General features: G+C 42.0%; 2 protein-coding genes across 11 annotated transcripts in view; one reads left to right on the forward strand and one right to left on the reverse strand.

Moving 5' to 3' along the window:
• Positions 1 to 442, reverse strand: part of LOC112532415 — a 37,806-nt gene extending 37,364 nt beyond the window's left edge. For 6 of the 10 annotated variants that reach the window (XM_046941103.1, XM_046941107.1, XM_046941105.1 and 3 more), the window contains exon 1: positions 1 to 442. In XM_046941103.1, the coding sequence (XP_046797059.1) occupies positions 1 to 442 (442 nt within the window). The other 4 variants (XR_003075127.3, XR_006939251.1, XR_006939252.1 and 1 more) reach the window with 1 other exon arrangement.
• The window catches only part of HSPA4L (heat shock protein family A (Hsp70) member 4 like), a 27,056-nt gene continuing 10,456 nt past the window's right edge, over positions 295 to 16,894 (forward strand). The window contains exons 1-12 of the mRNA NM_001012576.2: positions 295 to 532; positions 4,220 to 4,277; positions 5,747 to 5,887; positions 6,723 to 6,845; positions 8,128 to 8,227; positions 9,909 to 10,042; positions 10,908 to 11,152; positions 11,240 to 11,316; positions 12,529 to 12,680; positions 13,207 to 13,313; positions 13,693 to 13,826; positions 14,924 to 15,126. Coding sequence (NP_001012594.2) covers positions 426 to 532; positions 4,220 to 4,277; positions 5,747 to 5,887; positions 6,723 to 6,845; positions 8,128 to 8,227; positions 9,909 to 10,042; positions 10,908 to 11,152; positions 11,240 to 11,316; positions 12,529 to 12,680; positions 13,207 to 13,313; positions 13,693 to 13,826; positions 14,924 to 15,126 — 1,581 coding nt within the window. The 5' untranslated portion in view covers positions 295 to 425. The remainder of the gene's footprint in view (positions 533 to 4,219; positions 4,278 to 5,746; positions 5,888 to 6,722; positions 6,846 to 8,127; positions 8,228 to 9,908; positions 10,043 to 10,907; positions 11,153 to 11,239; positions 11,317 to 12,528; positions 12,681 to 13,206; positions 13,314 to 13,692; positions 13,827 to 14,923; positions 15,127 to 16,894) is intronic.

The raw sequence follows: 16,894 nt of genomic DNA on the forward strand, positions 1-16,894 counted from the left end.
CTGCAGCGGGGGTAAGCAGGTCTTGCGCCCCTTCTCTCCGAGAAGGCAAAGCCGCCTGAGGGAAGCACGGACGAATGCCGCTGAGGGAGCGAGGGAGAGCGCGCGGCCCCCTTAAGGGGGCGGGCCGGGCCCCGCCGCAGTACTGACGCGCGGCGCGGGGCGGCGCTCTGGTGACACCGCCTCCCGCCGTTTCCAGATCTTTCTGGAATGCGCGGCGCCCGCCGCCCGCGCGGCCCGAGCCCTTCCGGAAACTGCCGAAGCCGGAGCCGGCGCCCGGCGGACTGCCCGCCGGCCGGCACAGCGCGCCTGCGCAGAGGCGAGCAGCCGCCGGTTGGTGGCTGGTGCTCCGCAGTGGGGAAGAGGCGGCGGCGGCCGGTCCCAGCAGCGCAGCGGTCGCAGGCCGGCGGGGAGCACCCAGCGCAGTCATGTCTGTGGTCGGCATCGACCTCGGCTTCCTGAACTGCTACATCGGCGTGGCGCGGAGCGGCGGCATCGAGACCATCGCCAACGAGTACAGCGACCGCTGCACCCCGTGAGTAGCGGCGCTCCCGCGCTGCCCTCCCTCGGGCCGCAGCCGCCTTTCTCCCCCGGCCCCGCGCTCCCTGAGGCGGCGGCGGCGGCGCGGGCCGGGCTGTCCCGCGGGGCCTCTCCGCAGCGCGGCCCGGCGCCGGCTGCTGCCCTGCCCTGCGCTGCCCTCCCCTCCCCGCCGCGGGCTTCCGGAAGCGGCGCGGTGCCGGCTCCGTGCCGGCAGGAGGGGCTGCGGGCGGACGGGGGGCTGCGCGAGAGGCGCCGCTCTCCCCGTCTCTCGCCGTGACTTCTCCGTGTCCTTGGAGGACCGGGCCGTGCGGTGCGGCACGGCGGGCGCCGCGGGCTCGCGTTTCTTTCCGTTGCGATGGCTCTGTGCTCGCGTGCGTCTCGCCGCTTCGTTCCGGGGCGGCCGCCGGGGCTCGAACGGCCGTGTGGCGGAGGCGGGGGGGGCAGCGCGGAGCTGTGCGTGCCTCCCCGCGGCCGCAGCGTGCTGTGCGCGCCCCGCGCCGTGTGTGTGTGCGGGCAGCGGAGACGGGGAGGATGCGGAGGGATCCTCCGTCGGTTCCTATGGCGCTGAGAGGCCGGGAGCCGGCTCTGAAACTTCTGCCGGGGATCCCCCCCGCTGCCCCGTCCTTCTCCTTCGGCTAAAGAGTGCCTCCGGCGCTTTCTCTTGTTGGCGGGCGTTCTGCGCGGGTGGACCTGGTGTAGGTTTCTGTGTACTGAGCACCTCGTTACTAATTTATGAGTCATTGTACTTCCAAGGCGTGTGCGAAGTGGCTGTGGAAGTGAGCTCGGGCACAGCTAGTGAGATAGCACCCACTACACAGGTATGGAGCGGCAGCGGTTTGGGCACGACTGGATTTCTTCTCCCTTTCTCTACACTGTCACATAGATGGGGAGGTACAGCATAGAATACAACTTCCTTTCCAATGCTGTTGTCTAAAAGCAAACCTTAAAAAGAAGAAGCAGTAGTATTAGAATGCTTATATTGTAGAAGATTGTTGAAGGAACTGGGTCTTATTTCAAGTAGGATTTGAGCAGCTATAACACTTAAAACCATCCAAACTTTTCTGCTCTGCGTCTCGTTGAACGTAGCGCAGTAACTGAGCGCTTTATCCCTCTGTTTCTGTAGGAGATCTTACATCACTTAGAGACCTGAAGTTAACCACTAACTAACATGGGTGGGATGTGTCCCAAATATTTGGCACTTAATTCCAGATTTACCAAGCAACGGTGTTTGTTGTGACGCTGTAACGCATGGTGAAAATACCTGAGCCAGTGCTGGACAAGCTAGGACAGTCCTGTTCATAACATGCCATTAAGCTTCCTAAAGAGAGGGCAGTCTTGGATGTGCTTGATGGGGCTCGTTATGCTCTCTGGACAAGGCTTACGAGCACAGGCAGCACCTGGCTTTGGAGCCCATTCAGGTACCTGTGCAGTGCTGGTGTGGAGGATGCGGTGTCAAGTCAGAGCATACTTTGTATCCAGATAAAAGCAGTATATGTTTCTGGAAGATGGTGTGTTATCACACTTCAATGCAGCGCTCATTAAATCCTGAATCCTGCGTCCCAATTGCTAAAACGTTCTGGTGATCCCTTACATCAAACCCATCTGCTATAATCTAAGGCATAGGATTGTTGGCATGTATAAAACGTGCATCTTGGAAGCTTTGGGATAAGCGCTGCAGAAAGAAAGGAAAGGTTCTGTTGTGAAACTGTCAATGTCAGGAGAATGTAGAATGCTCCTTGGGGCTCCTGGCCTTGGTGTCTGTTTGGTGTTAACTGAGACCTGGCTTTTTCCAGACAGAGAACTCCAGCAGGTGAGCTGCACGCGTTTCCAATGAGCCTCGGCTGCTGAATGCAGGGCAAATGGCTGTGTCTTACCACTGTGGCGCTGTGCAGAAAATAAAGTTGATTGTTGATAGCTCGTATTCTTCAATAACTGTTTTTTTTTCAGACCACACGCAATTAGTGTAGTCACACGCTGTAATTAAAACCATTCTTCAGAACATCTTGAGAACAGAGCGTGGAGAGGATTGCAGTGTCCTGGTGAGGAGAGCTGCTGCTGTCAGAGCAGTCCCTGTCCTGCTCAGATCCTTGCTTCAGAGGAAGCCATGATGCTTCCTGAAGGGCTGTCTTGGACACAGCTGCTGCATTTGGAGGCAAGGAGGGCATGTTTAGTTTTTCAGCATCTCTGCCTCCCAGCCAAGGGAGAAACCATCCATCCCCACCACCCATCCCCACGTGCTGGAGCTAGGGCAAGGACACTGCAGCAAGGCTCCGGGGCTGAGCAGCTTCCAGCATGGTGCTTCCCACTGCATAGAGGTATCAGCAAGTCGCATGGCTGCACCAAGAACACGTAACATAGTGGTAACAAGTTGTAATCACTATCAATAAACTATGTTTATTGAAAGCCATTTAAGCACCACCAAAAAGATACGTGTTTTGAAATGTAGGGCAATGGCCATTAGCAGTGGTGACATCTGGTGAAGGTTCTGTGTTCAGTGTGGCGGTGTAGAGAGTAGAAAAGTTGGTTGATGGTGTTATCCAAGTGTATCCAGTGCCCTCACTGTGGTGAAGGTGGGGAGGAGGCAGGAAGTAGTCTGCTGCACTGACCTTTATGTGTTCATTAAACAGTGAAATTTAAACCCTATGGGTCTGCGTTGTAGTTGTTAGTTACTGATGAATGGCCTCAGGCAGATCCATTCCCAGATGGGAATCAAGTCCTATTTCCAATCTATACAAGCAGAGCTGGTGATTGGGGGTGGGGAAAAAAAAGCAAGGATCGTTGACAGTACTTGGAAATACACTGGGATGATATACTGAGTGCAGAACGTGTTAGAAGCTGAGGACATAATACAGGATGTGTTGTTGGAGAAAGAAAATCTATCTACTCCAGTTTTACTTCGCTGCTGGTGGAGTCAGTGGGGCTCTGAGTGGAGCTCTGTTGCCTTGTTACATACATTTATTGCAGGTTTTCTTCCTCTTGGTGCTGGAGGGAAGGCTGCTGGGGAGGTAGCCAGGTGGTGTCTGTGCTCCTGGGGTGGCCCTGGCGAAGGGGTTGGGAGAGGAATGGAGCTGAGAGGGGCTGCTGGCTGCTGAGGACCTGCCAGACCCATGGTGACTGGCAGCTGTAGGGCTTCTGTAGGGTGTGTGCCCACAGTTGGCCATCACTGGGAGTGCCCGTGGGTTGTGGGGTTGGGCTGCTCAGCTACCTCAGGCCTGGGTGTTATTTTTAATTACTGTCTCACAGTGATTATTGGAAATTACTCCTGCAGTGTGAGTGTAGTACTGTCAGACTTCGGGGGTTTTGTTTCAAGATAACTTGCCTGGTGACGTTTAGAGCTTCATTTTTGATGATGTAGACTACTTTGGTTCTGAGCTGTCATCCAGAATTAACTATTAATTCCTTACGTTTATTGTAGAGTCCGTAGAACACATCTGCTTTTAAAGAATTCCCTAAATGCCTTGAGAACAATTGTGGTCGCTGCAGTTTCTACACTAATTTGCAGATAATGAAACAGCCAGAATTCCACAGCAAGTTCTGGTGCTTCATACAGCAATGCTGTCAATACCACAACCATATTCTTCCGCTGTAGTTTTGGGGGCTTTGTTTTGTTTAGAATAATGTGTCTATAGTTTATAACATTTTCTTTTAAAACTCTATTTCTTTATTTCTCTTTTTTACTTAGAGCATGTATATCTCTAGGATCCAAGACACGGGCCATTGGGAATGCAGCAAAGAGCCAGGTAAATGGAGCTGGGGGGGGGGGGGGGGGGGGGGTGGAAACAACAACATATTACTTACCTGACTTACTTCCTGTTGAGCTGTGGGAAGAGTAGTAGTAAATAAACTTGATATTGAAAAGTAAGTTGTCTGTTACAAGTGTGCATTTTGCAATATTACTGCTTCAGTTTTCTTCATTCTAGTTTATTATTATTATTATTATTCTATTTCAAACTGTTTTGTCATTAAGAATAGAGAATGGAAAGAAATGGGACATCTTTCCCTGTAGGATATTTTTTTCCTGACCATTTGTGACAGTGAGAGTATAGTTCCAAATTATATCTCCATGTGGGAGATGTATATACTGTGCTTACAGTTTGAGAAGTTGAAACAGCAGTTCAACAAAAGCTTGCTGTTAGCTCGTGCTGATAAAGTAAAATCAGTACATCTGTGCAATTAACTGTTTTAATATGGAACTTTGAAAATAAATTCCTCTAATTCTCTGCAACTTCGCCATGCAACTTAGGAGAACAGAGAATTGCTTTGGAAGGAAAGTACTTAGAAAACTTAAAATAGCCAGTGTGAATCTAGAAAGCCAAAGCAGATGAGGCTTTACCCTCATTCTTTACCCCCAAACATCATGTTAACAAGCTGAAAGGAGGAGGATTCCTTCCCCATGGTGGAGTGCAGGTAACTGGAAATTGAACAGCAGCTTTGCTGAGAGGCAAAGGTCACGGAGGTCCGTAGAGGTCACGGAGAGGTACCATGAGCATTCAGTACGTGGCAGATGCTGCGATACCTTTTGTTCTGAGAAACTTTACACTGTTGATCTGAGCTCAGCCCCTGAGCTCGCCTGGTGGGAAGGTGTCCTGCTGGTAATGTTTCCAGCTATTCAGCTTGTTATTTAGGGTAGTAAACTAGACTGGCTGATGCTGAAATAGGTTACCCTGGAGTAACTTCTCTCAATACCTTAATTAAATAGTGTGTGTGTGTGTGTCTCTGACTAAAAATCTTTCCTTAAAATAATCCAGGTGAAACACTCATAAAACAATAGGCATAAGGAGGCTTTATCTTCTTTCCAAATGGAATCTGAATTAGGGCATAGTTTTAGAAGGAGCGCGGTGTGTACGCTTGTTGAAGCTTCATATAAAGTGGATGTGGGTAATAGCTTTATTTGTTGCTTCAGTTTGCCGTTACTTTGATATGTAATCTATCAAATCTTGCACTTGATGTCAGAAAGCTCCTTTAAAATAAAAGGTACAGCAAGTTAATGGTTATTAAAGGGGAAAGTAAAGTTGGGTTTTATAATGGAGGCCATAGATCTAAAAAGAGTGTTTCTTTCTTCATACTCTGTGTTTTTCCAATAAATGTTTGGAACTTGAGGAAGTGTCTTCAGTACATGCATTAAGCCCAACGTAACAGGAGTTACCATTTGAGTGGGTTTCTGTAGTCTGCATGTAAGAGGTAACTGAAAATAGAATATCTTCCACAGATTGTTACAAATGTAAAAAATACATTGCATGGCTTCAAAAAGCTGCATGGAAGAGCATTTGAGGATTCTTACATACAAGCTGAAAGGGCCAAACTTCCCTACGAACTTCAGAAGATGCCGAATGGCTCTGTAGGAGTAAAGGTAAGTTAGAACGTTGTGTGGAGCATCCCTTGTGTTAGGAGACGAGCGCTTCAAACCTTTGCCACATGGTGCGTATTCTATAATTGTGTCTCTTAGCATGCACAATACAAAGAGATATTGTGTTGTCTCCCTTGCAGATGTCCTATGAAACATGACAGTTGCTAACACCAGAAACATTAAACTTGGTTTTCACTCATTTTGAATAAAACTGTGCAATAAATCTGCTCTTTTCAAGAACACCTTTTTCCCTGCAGTAACATTTGCTGAAGTATGGTACTCTCTCTATCTGAGATGTGTCTTGTGGTTTCTCTTCATTAGCTTTCTCTAGTCTCATTAATGGTTTATACCCTACTAGGTTTACCTTTGAATAGGTATAATTACAGTGTGTGATTATTCGTGATATCTTGGTTGGTCTTATGGACGTATGGAGACCAAGTTGCAGAAAACCAGAGTAATTCTGTCCCAACATTTAATCTGAACAAGTTATTTTTAAATGACTTCCAAAGAAAATAGTTGGAAACAGCTGTTCTCAACATTCAGACTTTCTGGCTTCAATCTCTGAACGTAGGTCTTAGAGAAGAGATCATTATGTCTGAAAATGTATTTGATTTTTTTGTAAGACTCTTTTTAAGTCAAATGTGTTTTTCTGATACTATTTTTTAGGTAGCTTTTCAGGCCTTTTTTTTTTTTTTTTTTTTTTTTTTTAATCTTGGGCAAAGCTCTTTGTATGCCTCCTTGTCAGGAAAAAATGCTTGTTGGTGGAAAGTGCCCTCCATTGTTGCTGGCAGCACTTAACATGGGATGATTTGTTATAGAATTGCAATTTGTCTTTCAGGTGAGGTACCTGGATGAAGAGAGACTGTTTGCAGTGGAACAAATTACAGGAATGTTACTGGCCAAACTTAAAGAGACTTCAGAAAGTGCTCTGAAGAAACCAGTGGCAGACTGTGTTATTTCAGTAAGTTGTCATCCATTTACTGTAATTTTGCTCGTGGATAACTTTAAGTAAGCTTGTACCATTATGCCATAGTGTGACAGGGAACAGATACAAGTGGTGAATAGAAATCACATTTACAAAAACTTAGGCCTTTGTTTTCCAATTCGTAATTGCTGTTGTAGTCATACATGAGAACGTGGGAAAATTGTTGAGTGTGCTTTGAGAAAACGCTGCATAACCCGATTGGGGCTGCTTTGCTGGAATGTGACTTGCTTTCTCTAAATGAGAAATGTTCTAATGTAAAGGCATTTCTTTCCTAGTCCCAGAGAACTTCCCCAAGTGCACAGTCAATTTCTTTGTTACATAGTTGAGTGCTGTTTGGCTGTATTGTATTTCAAAGTTGCCTGGAACTTACTGTTCTGAAGATAATGTACTGTGGATTTAAGAAACCTGAATTACCTATGTCTGTTTCAAAAGGTCTTGTTTATTTTGCTCATGTGCTTGGTGGCTTTTTTGCTAGGCTGCTCACCCATGGGGGTGAGCAGGGGCAGTGGAACTTAGGCAGGAGGCTTTAGAGAGGATTTGTTCCTAATATAGAAGTCCTACATGTCTGCTTTTCACACTGTAGAAAAGTGGTAGCTAAAGAAATAGAAAATACGACCGTAATTCTGTGTGTTAAGCTTCGCTGAAGTTGAAGAAATGGCAACTGACTGCAGCCAGTTTCATTTAGAAGCATTTAGGGTTCTGATTGTGCTTTGGCTATTTTTGGTGGAATTGAAGGCAGCAGCAGACTGTAAGCTGGAACTGTCGGTTAGGTGATAACTAAAAATGGTACAGCTTGATATAGACCCAGTTGTAGCACAACATTTAGTTCAGAGGTTCTGAACCTAAAAATACTGTTATGCTTCAGCATTAACTTCTGGGGCTGTATATTTATTCATACTTATTTTAGTAAATCTTTTGACTTTGCTGTGTAAATGCTTTGAGTTGATAATGATTTTAAGATCAGAGATTCGTCAGGAGAATGAAAACTTCATGGAGGTTTTTTGGTGCCTAAATACACTTGTTCAAAACAGGCTTGAATTTCACTTGTATGTTTTTGTCATGGTTTGAAATTTTAATTAAAATACGCAGTAAAGTGGATTACTTGACTGTTCTATTTAGACTGTCTTATTAATCTGAGGTTAGTTTGTAACAGTTTCTTGCAGTACTGAAATTTATAGGCTTGTTTAGTGGGTAAATCAAACTTGTCTGACTTAGAAGTCCATATGTGATATCCTATGTGATTGTTTCTTGGAAACAGGTACCAAGTTTTTTCACTGACGCGGAGAGAAGGTCTGTAATGGCAGCTGCTCAGATTGCAGGATTAAATTGTCTGAAGCTAATGAATGAAACTACAGCAGGTAAAGTCCTGTGTGCACAGAAATAAAGCAGCAATGCGTATAAATGTCTTCTTAATGATCTGTTGAATCTGTAGGGGCTGTGACGCATTACTGTTACACAATTAGGAGCTTGGGAGAAAGCTATGGATGCTTGTGTTGCCCAATCCAGCTTGGGAACTGGGAACACAGTAACTGGTGAAACTTAGGGGCCGTGAGGAGAGTTTGGGTTTAGTAACCGTAATACATTGCCCTTTAAATAGCTCCCCTACTTGTGAAGTGGGTATCTGTGCTTGCCTCTGCTGTACTGTGGAGCTACAGCAGGTAGATCAGAAAAGCCTGAGCTAGCTTCAGAATCAATCCAGCAGGGATATGCACCTGACCTAAGTCTTCAACTGTTGTATTAAATAGTACTATAATGTTGTATTATCAGATGTAACTGCATATTTTCTGTCTGAAATGTTACGATAGATCTGTTATTTTAACTGAGACGTGTTGTGGAGTCTTATTTTAAGAGTGATATTTTCCATGGTTTCTCTACCACGTACATCCAAATGACCTCATCCACATCCCTTTCTGACTTGTACGTAGCTGCAAATAAAGTTCTCCTTTGCGATTCTTGAACAAACAGTAATGCAACAGATTGTTCTTTCCAGTTTATTGTCTGTGCTGAAATAAAAATAAATCTCACACAAGCACGAGGGGGAAGTTGTTTTTTTTTCTCATAAGCTGTTTTTTTTTTAATTAAAATGTATTTAAGGGAGAACTTGAAAGTGTATAATAAAAACCCCTTCATGTTTAACTTCTCATGGATGGTTTATAAAGGTGCCTCTACACAAACTGCATTTTTATGGAGCTTTATCTTAAGGCTCATTTGCTGATTGTATTTAGAAACCTAAATTAATGGCTTTTCAAAATGTTCAAGTTGAGTAAAGTCTGTGGGAAAGTGGCAGTTCAAGCTGGTCGCAAATCTGTCAGTTGTAGCATTGGCACGACTGTTATTTCCATGAAATAACTTACTGACTGCCCTTACCTGGTTTTGATTAATTCTATGGCAGAGTATTAAGACATGCCCCGTGTCATGGGAACTTAAATCAGAGCGGTTTAAACCAGTCGTGTAATTTTTATTGCTATAAATACTTTTATGAAATCTCAACGTGCTTTCTGGATGAATGCTGGTTTTGAGAACTTAGCTTTTCCTAAACTAGTTTGAAGACTTCTTGTTGAATATACCTGAGTTGTGCAGAACTGAGCTAAAATACTGAAAGTAATTTCAGAGGAGAGCTACAGGTGTGACCTTCTTTATATATGAGTAATAACTTCCAAACAGAAACAAAAAATAACTTTCCTGATGAAATCCTAAAAATTCTAAGTTAGGGTAAAGCATATGTTGCTAATGTAGTGCTTTGGAAGTACACAGAGTACAATTGCTGTTGGAAGAGGTGATACAGGGTGCTTGAATGGCAATTATGAATTAACAAGAGCTAATAGTAAAACTATAAATCAAGCAAATGACAGTACAGAATTAGGCAGCTCATACAGCCTGAAAGTCATGTCTCTTTGTGCCCAAGTATTCTAGCAGAGCAGAATAATGGAAGTATTTAGTTTAAGTATAATAAGCACCTTTCTTTTGGTAGTGCTTTTAATGCATGCTTTATGTTTGTGTGCAGCTCTGCCTTGACATCCATGTGTTGTTCTTTTCCAGTTGCACTAGCCTATGGGATATACAAGCAAGATCTTCCAGCCTTGGAAGAGAAGCCAAGGAATGTGGTCTTTGTAGATATGGGGCATTCTGCGTATCAGGTTTCAATCTGTGCTTTTAACAAGGGAAAACTGAAGGTAATCTGTTAAGTCTTTGCAGTAAAATACCGTATTCCCAAAGCACTTAATTAAATATATTGTTCTGTGGAAAGTTTTTAACTAAAAAAAAAGTCTATAGCAGATAGTATTGAAATGCAGAATACCAGGATTGGCTGGCCTTTTCTGCAGTTCTGCCAAAGCAGTTTTCATTAAAAAATGCAGAAAAGCCCAAAGGTTGTTTTGGAAAGTGCTTGACAACTAAGCAAATGTGTGGCTTTTGTGCCTTGTTTTCTCAATGAAGTAGTTGAATTGCTTTAAACTGTTTCTTAGGGTATTTTTTTTCCCTACCATTTATAATGACATAAAATCTAAATTCAGTCGAATGTGAAACAAAACGGTATTTGCTCTCCTGTTCTGAGATTTTTCATCTTTGAGGTTTGGTCTACTGCTGGCTGAGTGTTTCTGTAAATTGGTCTTTGGTAATCTTCATCTGAGGTCATGTGGAAGACGACAGTGGTGTGAGTTTTTTGTTTTTGGAGAGAGGGAGAGTAAATGACAGGGCTACTAATAGCATAAGAAAACAGCTAACTTGCTTTTTCTTTAGCGAGCTTTTAAACTGAGCAAAGGCTGTAGCGCAGAGGAAAATGGCATGAAAAACATGACTTTTATTTTTAAAATAATAATAGTTATATTTTATTTGAGGAGGGCAGAAATGAAGTGAGATGTGAGTCATTTGTTGTGTTTATTTTTCTAAGTTCAGTTGTTCTGTCAGGCAACTGACAGCTGGTGGGAAATCCACAAAGGATGTGAACTTTTAAAACTATATGAAACCTATTCCTGTATCTAAAGAAACATTTTTAGATAACTTGTGTTCTGTTTTGTTTGTTTTTTCACTTCTATGCAGGTCTTAGCTACTACCTTTGACCCTTTCTTAGGCGGCAGGAATTTTGATGAGGCTTTGGTAGACTACTTCTCTGAAGAATTTAGGACAAAATACAAACTGAATGTAAAAGAGAATCCCCGAGCGCTGCTCAGATTGTATCAGGAATGTGAAAAACTAAAGAAGCTTATGAGTGCAAATGCTTCTGACCTTCCACTGAATATAGAGTGCTTCATGAATGACCTTGATGTCTCCAGTAAGATGAACAGGTACTGGACGTTATTTTCACTGAAGTGTGATCAGACGTAGCATCTCAGCTGTCTTGTAATATAAAACATTTTCTCTGTTCCTGACAGAGCTCAGTTTGAGCAGTTGTGTGCTGCCCTTCTGTCCAGAGTGGAGCCTCCTCTAAGAGCAGCCATGGAACAAGCTAGTAAGTAGGAGCTGAGTGCTACCTTTGGTTCTAGAAAGTAATCAGTAATGTGGTTATCCTAGATCTCTTTAACGATTATCTTTTTAATGTATTTTTGTATTCATTAGAATTGCAAAGCTAAGTACTGAAAAGTTAAATGTAAGTTCCATTCATATGCTTGCCATGTATGCATGAATCCCATTCCTGCCTCATTTAGTGCACAAATGCATATGCAACCCTGACTTATTGACCTTCATTCACCCTGTGTAATGGAAAAGGTTGGGCCATGGAAATATGTGTATTTTTTTTAAGGAAAAAAAAAAAAAGAGGGGAACGATGGGGATGGGAGAAAGCAGCATTCTGTACTTGGAACGCTTAGCAACCGTCTGGCCAGCCTGTTCCATATGTGATACATAAGTCTTCACTGACCTGAGAACTTGGCAGTCTATTCTCAAAATATTTGAAGCATGTGCAAATAACAGTTTCTTTTTGTTTGTTCGTTTAATGTGGTGTAAAGAAGAAAAATAGACTTTCCTAGAAAAAGGTTTTACCCTATTTTTTTTAGCACCTTCAACAAAAAGGGAAATATTCTGCTTATTTTTTGAGTTGGCTCGATAACTAATGCTGGAAGTAAGAACATAATAACTGCTGAGCAAAAACATACAAGGACTGACAGCTGTTTGAGATTTTGAGATCACTTCGTGCTTACGTCTTGAATCCAGAATTAAAGTTAACTTGCAAGCACAGTTGAATATTTATGTTTTCAGTCAAGGGTTTTGCTTTTCTCATTGGCACCTAAAATTAATCCAAACATATGATGAGGTATGTTTGGGCTTTCTTTTATTCTTGTCTGGGAGGGATGAGAGGTGTTGTGCAGTAGTACAGGGCTGCCAAGGGAAACGATTGCACAATTGGGTTTATGTCCGCCAGAAAGGAGAGGGTGCACATAGACAAGGTGTTTTTGGAGAACAGCTGTCACCATGTGAGCTGTATTTGATGCTTTGCTTCTGCATTTTCCAGGATTGTGCAACCAGAAAACTTTTTAGCTTGCAGAAGGGATAAGGATTTTAAGGTGCTTCACTGCGAATCTGGTTTTAAAGATTCTGTTGGCCATTTAATCAGTGCTTGTTATTACTGTGTAGTTAATAAGAGATCTCAGTCTAATTCTTGTTGTAAAGGCAGCTTTTTGGTATCTTGATGATAAGTAAAGGCAACGTGCACTCTTTCTTCTAGAACTTCAGCGGGAAGATATCTACAGTATAGAAATAGTCGGTGGGGCTACTAGAATTCCAGCAGTGAAGGAACAGATCTCTAGCTTTTTCTGTAAAGAAATAAGCACCACACTAAATGCTGACGAAGCTGTTGCAAGAGGCTGTGCCTTGCAGGTATGGATATTGAAATTCAGTACTGCTCTTTTCACGTGATGTACTACTACAGTGTAACTAATCAAAACCAAACGTCACTATGGGATGGAAGAAGATGGGCTCTTACTTGCTTATTTGAACAGCTGGTGACAGACCACATCAGAATAGATTGTGCTACGTTTGGTAACTTGTCACTGTCACATTAAAGGGAATGATCTTGTTAGAGACCTGTTGAATTTGACTGTCTGAATTTACTGATCCGCTTCTGTGTAAGTCATTTGTAAGATTTGATTGTATCTTTACTGATGATGACCAGGGAAATGGCGTTCATGTAATTAATGAATTTGCTTTAATTGCAAGTCAGTTCAATTATCTACCAAGTCAGTTCAATTAATTATCTACCAAGAGTAAGAAGTTTCTATTTAAAAAATGCTGTGGTAAGCTGGACCCTCCATGTGACCTGTATGCACTTAGATATTAATGAATTGCTGTATTGCTATTTATTTTACTACATGGATATATTAAAATTCTGATCTTTCTTTTCTAGTGTGCAATTCTTTCCCCAGCTTTTAAAGTGCGGGAATTTTCCATCACTGATGTTGTTCCATATTCCATTACATTGAGATGGAAATCATCTTATGAAGAAGGAACAGGGTAAGTTGTACGATGCCTACTGAGAAGTATGATGGTGTTTTTGTTTAAGGAAAAACGTTGAGCTATGGAGAAGGCCTCTCAGACTTAAAAGTTGTCATCTGCTTATACAGTTCTTCCTTCTCATGTTTTACTACTTGATTTCCAATTACTGCTTAATAATTGAAAAGATATTTAATTTAAAAAGCATTTGTTTGAACTTGCTTAATTTTAGTGACATAAAATGCTTAGTCCAGCTTGAGACGTACCGGCCTTTAATGTGCAGCTCTTGTCAGAAACTTTAAGTGAATAGGTTATTTGGTGGCTTACTGATCCGTAACGTAACCTGATTATCCATTATATTATGCTCAGTAGTTTAAATTTACATATTTTATTGCTGTAGGGAATGTGAAGTCTTCAGTAAGAACCATGCTGCTCCATTCTCAAAAGTAATTACTTTTCACAAGAAAGAGCCTTTTGACCTGGAAGCTTTCTACACCCATCCTCATGAAGTGCCTTATCCTGATTCCAGAATAGGTAAGAACATGTAAATAAGAAGAGCAACTTTGTTGACAAGGAAGAAGAAGTTTTCCCTAATGATCTTCTGTGTTTCCTACGTTACAGTAAAGCCTCAGTTCTGTAGAACAGCTCTGAACAGTCTGCTTGCCTTTGTTGCAGTGCTCAAACTGTATCAACATCAGATGATGGCAGTTACTAGAAAATGTACTTTGTGTTCTTCACCGTTTCTTCAGAAATGTCACTACACAGAGTTCAGTGCTGTGTTGTGTGGTTCTTGCAACTTCTGTAAAATGAAACAGGTTCCACCAGCACAGACTTTTTGAAGTAATTGCATCAAAGGAGCTGCTAATGCTATTTATCTGTCCAGATATGTATTTATGTCACTTTCTGCTCATCTGTGAACATACAACGTAGATGTTTCCTGAATGAGTCCAAAGGATTTAGAGGGTATGAATTTGTTTTCTGGTAGCTAATACTGCTTTACTCATAATTAGAAATTGACTCCTCAGCATCTTTAAAACATCTTTTATTTGCTGACTTGCAAGTCAGATACAAACTCGGTACTACCTTTTTGGGTGTCTGCAAGATATCCATCTTCAGGAAGGAGCATTCTCATCTGTATGTGCGCAGTCTGCATTACTTTGGCTCAATTTGCAACAATTTTCAAAATAGGAACCTGTTTCCAGAAGCCTTGATGAATGAATAGGCTGTTCAGCCTCCAAATGTCCGCTGTATCAGCGTAACTAAATCCAGAACCTTTCTCTGTTAACTTTTCTCAGTGCTAAGTTTGAGTTAAGTGGATGAAATAAGCAGTTTGGGGTGAGTTGCAGAATAGTTTCTCTACTGTGATGGTTAGAAAGGGCAGCAGAGAGGTTTAACACTCAGTGAAAAGAAAGTGAACTTGTCCTGTGGCTGTACAACGTAACTGTAAATGACAGACCAGTTTTTAATTTGTCTAGCTTCAGTTTCTGTCATAGAACTGAAAACTAAGTAGGAAGTTTTTAAAATAAAATTTTAGAGTACATTGTGATTTAAATTAGCCTTCAAGTTGTGGTTTTGGTGGTCCTGCTTTTTTTTTTTTTTTTTTTTTTAATTTTTTGATCTTTTTTCTTCAGGGCGTTTCACTATTCAAAATGTTGGTCCCCAGCACGATGGCGACAACTCCAAAGTGAAGGTTAAAGTGCGTGTCAATATTCATGGCCTTTTCAGCGTGGCTAATGCTTCTATAATAGAAAAGCAGAACATTGACGGAGATCACAATGACGCAGCGATGGATACTGAGTCATCAAGTAAGAACCAAGGCAGAGAAGATGAGCTGGTATGTAAACTTGTAAATATCTGCAGTCCTTGTAACTCGGACAAGGGATGATAATTGGAGGCGAAACCATAGCAATTTCCAAAAGCTGTATGCTCTCTTTCACCCTTACATTATTCATTCAGTTATATAACATTTGTTTCCTTATTTATTATTAACGTACTGGTGACCTGGCACTAAGAAAACAAGACTGTGAAAACAAGTAGATTCCAAGGGGAAATTTTCTTCCATTGTATTTTTTTTTAGCATCTCTACACTAGTCTTAGTATTACTGTGTTGGTCTCAAATGGCAACACAGTTAATGTGTTCTGATAAATGAGTTCTAAAGGTGTGGTTTTTCTCCAAGTACTACATCTTTGTTGATTAAAGAACAGATGGTATCTTTTTCGCAAGCCTTCTTTTCGCTTAGGGCACTGTACATACTTCACTGTAGATAGTTCTTACGAACTGGCTTGATGGAAATACATGTGTGCTAGTGTAGCTATTAATACTGAGAAATTATTGTTTCAGATGTTATGTCACTGCTAGTCAATGCTGCAGTGCAGTAGAAGTGCCTGCTCACAGCATTCTGTCTGTCAGTTCTCCCATCCTAGTGTAAGGAGGATTGTTTTCCTTGCTGTTGTCTTCTACACTAGAGGTAGATAGCTGAGAGCTGCAAGGTACAGCTCTTAAACTGTCACCGTAGGTCTGAGGACTGTGTGGCAGGGAGTGCTTTTGTGACTGGGAATGGTGCACCGGCAGTGGTCTCTGGCAGTTCCTGGTGGATGAGTGCTTTGCATCTGACATTTTCAGGCATTTCACTTCTATGCAAGTGACATAGCTGGCATTTTGTGTTATCAGCATACTGCATGTTGATGTTATTAATGTTAGTAAGTGCACTGTGTTCAGTACAAGGGTAACCGCTTCCATCCTCAGGCTTTGTCGGTTTGTATTACTTCCATTTATCCTAATACATCTTCTGTTTTACAATGGTGCTTGTCAGCAATTACCTTTCATTATTGAGGATGATACCCTCGACTCTGAGGATGAGGTTTGTAGTGTATATGTGTATTTCCCATACCCCCTCACCCCCGGCTTTTTGTGTAGGCAAGGTAGTTCCTTCTGGTTATTGCCTTTCCTGTGCGAACAGTAAGAACAGTAAACAAGGATGATGTTCTGTTCTGAAATAAATAGGCTACTTTAACCAACATTAAGCATTCTCACTTCCTACTTTATCACTAAAACTTGGCCAAATGAATGCAGCTAACCTGCAACACATGCACCTGTGCTAGTTTGAACCCTTTCAAATATTTCTAGTATTTCCCCGAACTAACAGTAAAGTGTTCTATAGGCATATGTGGTTTATGAATCCATGAGTTTAATTCCTTGTGAGAAGTCAAAGACTACTTTGGTTACATTTAAATACTTCTCACCATCTCCTCACTATTTGGATTTCCAAATATTTCCAAATAGTCATTCTGAAAATTTGAAATTTTCATTTATTAGCATGTTTTTTAAAGTTTTTGCAGTGACAACAGGAAATCAGATAACTTGAACTAAATCAAGCGATCGGCTCTCATAAATACAGTGTTGTGTTTTAAGACTCTCAAATTAGAATAAGGTATAGTAAACTATTTACTGATAAATTCAGGTGAAACGTGGAGCGACCAATAAATACAGTTGGTCTTGTGCTGTAAGAGGCTACTACAGAAATGAATTTCCATGGTCCTATGAGGCAGGTGCAGACAACAATTAGAATTATCAAATCACTTCTGCTTTAGATAATAAAGTT

The sequence above is a fragment of the Gallus gallus genome, chromosome 4, assembly GCF_016699485.2.
Source record: "Gallus gallus isolate bGalGal1 chromosome 4, bGalGal1.mat.broiler.GRCg7b, whole genome shotgun sequence".
Classification (NCBI taxonomy): domain Eukaryota; kingdom Metazoa; phylum Chordata; class Aves; order Galliformes; family Phasianidae; genus Gallus; species Gallus gallus.